Source organism: Heloderma suspectum, chromosome 2, assembly GCF_057233095.1.
Source record: "Heloderma suspectum isolate Gila_16-S chromosome 2, 16-S_ref, whole genome shotgun sequence".
NCBI classification, from domain to species: domain Eukaryota; kingdom Metazoa; phylum Chordata; class Lepidosauria; order Squamata; family Helodermatidae; genus Heloderma; species Heloderma suspectum.
Window position 1 is genome coordinate 61617151 of NC_139459.1, and position 10350 is coordinate 61627500.

The window sequence follows — 10350 nt, forward strand, 5'->3', positions numbered from 1 at the left end:
AACTTACTCTAATATACAACTGCCCAGTTTCCTTTTCTTTTTGTGGATTCCGATACTTCTCATAAAAGTCCCGCCGCTTCTTTGTATCTTTTTGGATTTTATCTTTTCTCTCTCTCTTTTCTGCAGGTTCATCCGATCTATCAGGAGACAGCTGTACTTGGGCTTTTGTCTTTTCAACCTCAATATAGTTTTCGTTGGGATTGAGTACTATTACTCCGTAGCCCTCCTGTTTCAGACGAAGAAGAAAAAGAATAGACATAGATTTTGGCTTTGAAATAATTTGCATTTAACTTTATTGATTTAAATGTATATTTAAGTGATGTTCATAAAGTTGATATAATGGCTTCATTCCTTCTGTGTTTATAACTGAATTTACAGTGTCCATTTCTGTTCATTTGCCTAGCTCTTTTAACTTTTTAATAACTTTTCAATATTTTATGTAATTCATCATAAAGTAATAGAAATAAAAACATGTGATTCTAAAATAACCACATAGCCACCAACATGTATAGCTAATGCTTCATTAATAAAAACTTTTACATTTAGACTGTTTAAATCCTACTGATTTCAATTATATTTAAGCAGTGAAACTGTGTGCAGGACGGCAGCCTAAACTATTAAATACTTCTGTCTAATTCATAAAGTGATAGCGGCAGTAACAATGAATCAATATAACTATGATGATTTGACATTGCTTAAAAATCAATGAATTAGTTACCAGTTTAGACCTGAACAATTTTACTAGAGTTAACTTATGTATTATATTCGCAGCCTTTAGGGAAAAAATATGTTAAACATCTTGTTCTATTTCATTTTTTCTCAGAAAATGTTATCTAATGAAGAATATATGGGTGTACAGAATTTTTAAATTCTCTAGATATTTTGTTAACATAAAGGAAAATACTGAAACAAGTATGAAAATGACATCTCTTAAACGCATGATACAAAAGTTAAAGAATCATACAAATTATGGATCAATCTTCAAGATTATTTTGAAATTCTTGTTTATAGTTTTCTAAAAACAAATTCCAGACACTAAAGTAAAACCTATTTCAACTTAGTTAACTCAGCATAACTTCTGCCTAATGAACAGATGAGAAGATGAAAGTCTACCTATAGATGATCAAAGTTAACCAAATCTAGAGCAACAAAAGATACTTTATTTGGTGTTGCTTTATTCTAATCTGTGTAGCTATTCAAAAATCTTGTAATGCATTGTGGTAACTGTCAGGTAGACAGATTGTCACTTGGTGATTTTCTACAGTTGGACACACTCGAGTAGTTATTAAAATCACATTTGAAGAAAGTTCTTACTCTTCCTTGTGCCTGTACAAGTTTACACGCCCTTCTCAAATTTCTAGTATACCCTCTCCTCCCACCAAAACTAAGTTAAAGAACACTGTTGCACTCTGTTAAGCAGGGTGAATTAGAGGCATTCAGTTCACTGTCTATGGTGTAAGGGAACATGGTAAAAAGGTCACCATAGGCCAAAGAGAAAATTGCCTCCTTCTAGATTCTGTACCATGAGTAAGTGATCTCCTGTCATCTTTTTTCCCAGCTCTTACTTCATAGTGAACCTATACATTCACACATACTTACCATATGCTTTGGAATGGAGTATAAGGTAGAAATTTTACTAAAGTTATTATATAAGTAGTCTCAACTGAGATCTTTGTGAAAAATTTAGGAGAAGGACACCCTGTGTATAATACACTAAAAACAGATTCCTGCTTTCATGGATGAATAAACTATTAATAAAATAGCATGAACTAAACAGTGTTTTTCAGACTATTTTAAATAACTTGCGGGGAGGGGGGAATGGTAACTTTTTAAAACTATTCAGAAATGGTGCCCTTAGTGTTTAGTGCTTTAGCTTGCTGCTCATGTTCATGACCTGTTTTTTTTTTCTGAGCAGATGTTCTGTGAATTGATTGTTTTTACTTCTGTACAATGCAAGATGTAAAATTCATGTAATTGTTATGGTTTTACATGTGTTTTTGAAATGTGAAACTGTATCTACTTTTGCCACACACAAAAACAGACACACATAAATCATCAGAGAAGTAAAATTTGTCTACGTTATTGATTATATAACTGAAAATTACATGACTCATTTGTCCAATTTTATGAGGACATAATGTCAATTTTTCACAGGCACATCAACAGATGAAAAATGAATCCATTTAAAAAATCACAGCTTCATAAATCAATTAAAGAATTTTTTATCAATTAGGTTTTAACCAGCACAAACCATCCCTCAGTATATCTTTAAAACTTTTTTTAAAATACCGTATTTGTTAGAGTAATAATAAAATTAATATAATAATACTAAAAAAAAACCTATCACAAGCTACATAGTTTCTTTCTAAAAATCCATTATAAATGTTGTTTTGTTTGTAAGAAGGTTGACATAATGTCATACTCCTTTCTACTTTTTGTCTTCAACCACATCAGCCTAAATTATATGAGGAAAAATACGCACAGGAAAGAGGATTAGGAGTAACATACAATACTTGCTCAGATGAAAGGATGTAGAAATGCAACATAACGTATATAACAGCAGCAGAATTTAACCCCTATCAGTATTACTAAATTGTTACCAACCTAACCTATCAGAAGTTAATCTATGTCTTTAACCATAGGGTGACCTTTGTTTCCTCTTCACCTATGAAAACAATGTGAGGTTTTGTTTTTAATATTCCACCAGAGGCTTCGGTAGTTGCATCTTAAAATGAAGTTTTTGAATATCAAACTTCTAAAAGAAGTTCTTTGATTTTAACATTTAAAACAGAAGTATGCAGGCTCACCTTATTTCTGTGCATTACTGTCTTTACAAAGTTAAACCAAAGGTGACATCAACCTAAGTTTATGAAAATATTATAAATACGTGGTGACAAATACTAATACTGAGCAATAGTTTTACAAAAAGGGCTTACAACACTACCAACATCATTTGGAAGCCTCCCCCCATTCCAAAGTTTAAATGGGTAAACAGTGAACTGAGAAGTAGCTACTAGTCTTGCCAACAGTATAAGGTGGTAAAACTGAAATACTAGATTGAAAATGAAATAAAATCGCTGGTTAATTTCTGAAGATTGTTTTCATTTATAAACACACCAAATTAATTATGTATATGTTAGGATATCCATATTTTCTTAGTTGCCAAACATTTCCAAACCTAATTTCAAATTATTTTTTCTAACCATTAGAAAAATCTCACTTTTTCCCATAATATAAGTATGCTCTGCAAACTTTTTCACCTACTGATATCAACCAATTACAACATAATATACTTGAGAGGGAATATAGCATTCAGTAAGTTTCAAGTTCATCTACACAGGCCAATTAGTACAATTAGATGTGATAGATGTTATCAGGACAGATAGTGGTAAAGTAGGCTTTTAGCTAGATGGCCAATATGGTATAATCCAGCTTCAGTTTTAAAATCTACCAAGCAGGATATATACCACAAGCATATTAACTGTATGAATCCAAAATCTATTGCATCAGGTGGTGTAAGATAAGAACACATTTCAAGCAACTATTTCAGAAGGCTTAAAAGGAATAAAGTTCTATCTAATATATGACCTTACTTGACATTCATTAATTCAGAAGTAAAAGCAAGCTTAGACATTCGTTGGAAACCATACAGATTCCCAAGGATGGTTTGCATCACATGTCACAGAAATGCCACAAGTGTGTTAGGTAGAAAAATATAATGGTTATAATAGAAAAATACTAGTTACATTTTGTTTTGGAAGTCTGTTTAAGATGCCTCAAACACTATACATACACACACACACACACACCTCATATAGCGTGTTAGCAAGTAATAGAATTGTGAATGACAATAAAATATTTGAGATATATTCTGGAACTCTACAAACCTCTTGTGTCTGGTCAAATGAATAATGAGCGAAAACCATTCAGCCCTGCATATTAATCCACCAGGATGGGATGCCATATGTGACTTGAGAGGTCAGAGGCTAGAGTTGAATCTTTTGACCTATGTATCTATCTTTCTGGTCCTTAAGTAAGAATCTGTAACAGATCATTTTCCTGAGCTTTATCAATCTGGTTTTAAAAAAAATCTATTTAGACCATTTGAAGCAAGATCAAAGTTAATCCTCTAGGGAAAAGCAATCCAAAGAGCTTAGATCTGTAACCTAGATCTGTGCATGGTTAAAATGGACATAAGAATGGACATTAATCTGTTTGAAAGATGTATGTTCTGTTTATTTCCCATCTTTTTCATGAGAAGGGTACCTGTGTGTCACTGTTGCAACATCCTAGATGCAACAGTAGGATGAGGTCATGACAACCAATCAGAAGTCACTAGTGAAGCGTAAAAGTAAACATAGCTGTTGGAGATGCAGCTCAGCTTGAAAAATGCCCCCTCCATTATTTGAGCAATTTTCTCAAGACGTGACCTGAGACTGAAATGCCTGAAATGTCAGTTGACTCCTTTTTTGTATTTTCACCCAATGTGCATTTTGGCAACTGCACCCTGCTAACACTTTGTAATATTTTCATCCCAGTTACACCTCATCTCTCAGGCTGCTGAATTCCACTACTGAGCCCAAGTATGTAAAAATGCTGTATTACTGCCAAACTCACATTGTTCCACCAACTTTCCAACTTAAAATAGCTCATCAAGTTAGGCAGGAAAAGAAAACATGCCACAAAAAGTTTTTAGGAGACCACCTGTTGTCTATTATTTTTACATAGCACTTACTCATAAATCATAACACAGGGTAATTAATCAAGCTGTCAAAGAAAAGGTCAAAGGTTAGGTAGGGGAGTCAGAAGGTCATGCATGGGCTGATAGAGGTCAGGGTCACACCACATTCCTTATTATCAAGTTGGGATGAGAGACGGCCCAAGCAAACAAAAGTGAAAGCAGATGGAGAAGTGAGTGGATAAAAAAGAAAGAAAGAAAACTTCACAAACAAAAAGAAAAGTGAAAGAAGAGTGTCAGCTGCCTTCAGATAAAGAATAGAACTGAAATACACTGAACTGTGCTCAAAAGGTCTAATATAACATAAAGAAACTATATTTTCATTCTATAATTCTATTTATCTATACAGATTTATTTTGATGATCTTATGATGGAAAACAAGCCATACTAAAATAACATGCTTTTATGATTTTCATACAGTTATCCAACATTTTCAGGCAAAACAGAAAAAAAGTAGTTAGTTTGATCACCACCACCAAATGCTGTTTTTCCTTTTGTGACTACAACCTATGGAAACATAATAAAAAAGCTTTTATTGGTATGAAAAATAGGTTTTGAACTATATTCTTCATACACACAAATGTTCATTAACACAAAGCATCATAAAAGTCCTTCTAGGTGACACAAGAGTTATAAAATATTCTATCATTACACTGACCTGAATTAGATGCAGAACACTGTGCAAAATTAGCTGTCACCCTTTCCTCAAAATCTTTGTTAATCTCATTTTGAATGTTTGCAGCTTTATCAACACATGCATCAATGTCAGCTCCTTGGTTACTGAACCGCTGTACTTGGAAGAAGATATAATTAAAATGTTTTGGCACAGAAAAGGTGAAATTGTATCTTCCCCTATTCCCTGAGGAGTCTGTAAAACATGTAGGATATATTGACAAACACACACCCTTGTCTAGAGCCCTGACATTCCAGGTCACCAAATGCTATTTATTTCAGAACGTTTACACTTAACCATACAATCACCTGCTCTGTTACTAACTTTTAATGGCTGCTAGAGATGTAAAAATGAACAAAATCTTAATGCCTCTCCTGACAACTTCACTTTAATTCCTTAAAGGTTTCACGTTCATGTTAATTAGTTTAATTTTCACCCTTGTATTTTAGTATAAATACTTATACATTAACAATGCAATCCTATACAGGCCTACTTAGAGCTAAGTTCTACTGAGCTCAATGGAACTTACTCCCAGGTAAGTGTGCATAGGATTGCAGCCCCAGTTTACTATAAGATTACATGTAGTGTATGTTACTTCCTCAGATGAAATAATCCTCAAATGGAATAATGTTGCAACATTTGTACCATTACGAAGTTCGTATCTAGAAATAATATTAAATTGTGTTTAATTATTTATTCTCATACAACAAATTTGAACAGAGTCAATAAGAATCGAGTATTATGTAACTTCTTTTAGCTGTAATTAGTAAACAAATTCCTGAGTATTTAAGAGGGCTAATTTATACTACCCTGATGTAAAGATTACAAAATGTATGTGAAGCACTCTGAACACTCAGATTCGAAGTATTATTACAACTAACCAAGGTTTTATTGGAAAGAGGTTAAAAAGGAATATATGCTCACTAGCACAGTGTATATACAAGTCCCATCCTCATGATGCTACCAAGAGTTCCCTTGGAGCAGGAATAGATCCTAAAGCTCTTTGGCCTTACTATGTGTTTTCTAGTAGAAAACGGAGGAGCAGGATAAAAGGGTATTCTAGTAGCTTTCTGCTAAATTGCCACTAAGAGAGGAGCTGAAACAGAAAGGTGGTAGATAAAGGATGGAGGGGTTTAGTAGTGAAAGTGGAGAAACCCCCGATAACAGGTTTTACAGGTGGAACCTGAAACAAAATTGCTGAGTATCCTCACCCCCTAACAAGAGTACTCCTGTTGAATATCACAGCTAGCCATGCCCTCCTCCAGTTGGTCAGTTCATTCCCTCTCTCTCTCTCTCTCTCTCTGATACACACACACAGTTACTTCTCCAGCCTTTTCTCCTTCAAAACGACACTCCACATTCCATGGCTCAACATTCTGCATGCTCATTTCTTGTTTGGGTGGTTTGGGGAACATTTTGCCCCCTTTGTTTGTTGTTCTTTTAAAAAATGTTTCGTACTTTGTCATACCTCAAGTTTCATCAAAACATGCCGATACCGCCCTCTTGTTTCCCAGTGACACCTATTTGGCACTCAACCACCTGAGTTCATTATCAGAAGAGACAAGTAGGACCTTCAACAAAATGTTCTAGTATATCCTCATTCCCTAACAGCAGGAATGCTCATGTTCAGGGTTCCAGTCAAAATAACCACACAGAAAAGACACTGAATACAGCAAATGGCATGGGAGAAAACAATTCTCATAAGTTCCTGAACTTATTAAGGCCAGATGTGTTTCAGAAAATAGGTTTTCTTCCTCAGGGGTATTTGTCAACCAGTAACATTAAACTCTTTAACTCTCTCATTAAAGAATCAAACTCAGGCACTTCTGAGAACTGTTTCTCCCCAGATCATTTACAGGGTTCCAGCCAGCCATGCGCTCCTCCAGGATACCATAAGCTGGTAAGGGGTCAGATAGGACAATCCCCCCACTCCACTTTTCCAAATGATACTCAACATTCCATGGCTCCTGGAGACCACCAAGCATGCTCAGTTGTCATTGGGCTGTTTTGGTTTTTTAATTGTTTTAATTTATAAACATATACTTTTGTGTACACAGGGAGTCATCTAAATACATAAAAACTCCAACCTTATTTTGAGGTGCCCCACTTTAGCTGCCCAAATGATAGACCTCTCTGAACTGAGTTTGCTTTTAGAGGGAATTGTGATATATGAACACTTGAAGATGAGAAAGTCTAAGTTTCCCTGAGGGAAAAAGCTAACATGGTTAAATTCCATGCATTCTCTGGCCTTTGGTACCTTTGTTCTTATATTTAATTCTTGGGGGGTTAATGATAATTTCAGCTTAACATTCTAGAGTCCCCCATCTTTTGAGTACACCCCTCCATTTTAGGAATATGCATCCAACTGGGAGCAATGTTGTCTCCTTACTGTTTACAAGGCTACCAGTTCTTTCTGGTTTTTCATGGCTTGTACGGATCACACAGTAGAGTGTCCACAAGCTTCCTTTCCCTTTCCTTCTACCAGAGAACTGAGTATCTTCAATACAAAGCTATCAAGATCAGTCACTTTCATTTGGGGAAAACCACAATCCAAATCCTGCAACACCTTGCATGCATTGGTGCTTCGACTGCAAATACAGCATTTCTGTGCAAACAAGATCTCTCCATTCACTACAAAGTTCAACACAAATTGGTCAGTGAATCCCCATTTGGTGCATGGGACTGCCTACAAATTTCAAGTGAATGAGGAATCCTTTGATCACACAAAAAGACTATTTGTATACTAGAGCTCTTGCTGACCTCTGGATCAAACTGCCTGTTTAAAAAGAGCTGAACAAACACAGATGTTTATGTATTATATAGCTTTATATAACGCTTTCCAGTAAGCTATCAAAGTGGTTTACAGAAATGATAAAGATGTAAAATATAACACAACACAGTAAAATAATCACTACTCAATTATAACCATACTGACACCCTTCAGGGAAAGTCTGCATGAAGAGGTGGACTTTGAGCAGACATCTAATGATCAAAATTGAAGATGCTTGCCTAATGTCAATGGGGAGCATGTTCCAGAGGCCAGGTGCTACAATACTTAACCTCTATTACAGTTACTCTTGAGTCCTGAGGCAAACCTCAGAGCATGCAGTACCATCAGAAGTACTCCCCCTGAGGATCTCAAGAACTAGGCAAGGACATAAAGGATGAGGCAACCCCTAAGGTAACCTGGTCCCAAGTTGTTTGGGGCTTTATATGTTAACAACAGAACATTAAATCTGGCTTGGTAACTTCTTGGCAGCCAGGGCAGTTCTTTTAAGAGGTATAACATGCTGCCGAAAAGAGGCCCCTGTTGGTAGCATATACAAACATTCAGCACATAAGTAGCACTTCACATTTTCAAAGTAATATATAAATGGTAGTATAACTACACGATTCTGATTAAAGTCCATAAGCAATAAAACATTATTAGATCTACTTTTCAAATAGGAAAAATGAAGTACAAAGATGTGCAATGAAGGATTAAATTAATGATTGTGTAGCAGTTATCAAAACCATTTGTGCAAACTCCATGGCACCATTTAAAATTTGTTCCCATGCCTATATTTAGATGATCACATTCCATGCAGTATTCATATTGCAGATTGAAACTGTTCTCACATGCAAACTCCACATCTATACATACCTAAAAAAAACTACACTGAGATTTTAAAAAACTGTGCAAATTATACCAGTATATTTTATCTACTCCTATAATTATGTAAAACTTTGTTTTCCATCAAGGAAGTATTATGAAATGCCTAGAAGTTATGACGGATGCTTTTCCAACTGGTCTTAAATACTTGGTAGAAGGGCAATCTGAGATTCAATTAACATAACTGAAATGTGATCCTCACCACATGAACAGGAATTACAGCTGAATGAGTGAAGCAGCATCTGTGAGCCCTATGCACTGACTAGGACCACTTTTAGGTATATGGCATGAAGAGGTGAATATAATGCTCATCTTCATGCAAGCTGAACAATAATCTGGCCAGCTAACATGGTAGCAGCATAGGTTTGCTGAATGTGGCCATGGACCAAGGCTTTGTACTGGTTTTGCAAACTGGCTCAAAGTTTATTGATACATATATATGTTATGAGTTGCTACAGAATAAGAATAATTACTATATTCTAAGGAGGCCAAGACTCAAGGCTTTTTGTTCTGGAGTTGAAAGGGACTACAGCTCAAAGAGTTATGTTTTTCATTTTGGGGTTGTTGTTTTTTAAACAAACCTGTAAAGGTGTATTTAGTGTTAATTTGTTTATGAAGATAATAGAAATCTCTTTAGGAAAAATAACTTTGTTTTGAGGCCGTGTTTATTTTTTAATATAAAGATAAAAGTCAGATTGATTTCTCTGACACCTACCTTAAATCAACAGGTATAATTAAGTTCACAGATGCTCTTTCTTTTTCTTACGTTAGAATACCATTTTCCAATTACCTCTGTTAAATAATCTATAAGTGATGGTTTCTCTATAATCTTTCAAATGACTAAACCAAAAGCAAAATACGCAAAATATTATGTCAGTGGGTCAAACAACTGGGTGGAAAAATAATGACCATGAAAGTTCCCAAGAACATGAAGATTTATATTCCTCAAATACTGGAAAAAAGCAAAACACATTTAAGGACAGAATAATCACGAAGTCACAAAGTCTTGTATCAAAGATTCCCCTGCATGAGCAGAAGATATTTCCTCTTATGCAGAAAGCCAATCACCGATTTCTCCATTTAATAGTCTTCATACCCACTCAGAAAGGCTACTCTGGAGGACCCCAATTTTCAGGGGACACAGGGTTTGCAGATGGGGGTATTAGTGACCTCTCTTGCAGAAGCAAAGGTGCCTTCCACTCATGCAGCAGGATCTTGCAGCCAAGCCATAAAATACTATGCTAGCTCCTGGTAACGAATTTTCCACTCTTAGTGACACTTACCTTT

The 10350-nt window shown here is 35.2% G+C and overlaps 1 protein-coding gene across 38 annotated transcripts in view; it reads right to left on the reverse strand.

Annotated features, from left to right (window-relative positions):
* The window catches only part of ARB2A (ARB2 cotranscriptional regulator A), a 362761-nt gene that overhangs the window by 233881 nt on the left and 118530 nt on the right, over positions 1 to 10350 (reverse strand). For 37 of the 38 annotated variants that reach the window (XR_014787657.1, XM_084833676.1, XM_084833666.1 and 34 more), the window contains one exon: positions 8 to 226. The exons of the other annotated variant lie outside the window; for it this stretch is intronic. Coding sequence is in view for 36 of the 37 variants with exons in the window: in XM_084833676.1 (XP_084689802.1) it covers positions 8 to 226 (219 nt within the window). In the remaining variant the exon portion in view is untranslated. The remainder of the gene's footprint in view (positions 1 to 7; positions 227 to 10350) is intronic. 38 annotated transcript variants of the gene reach the window in all.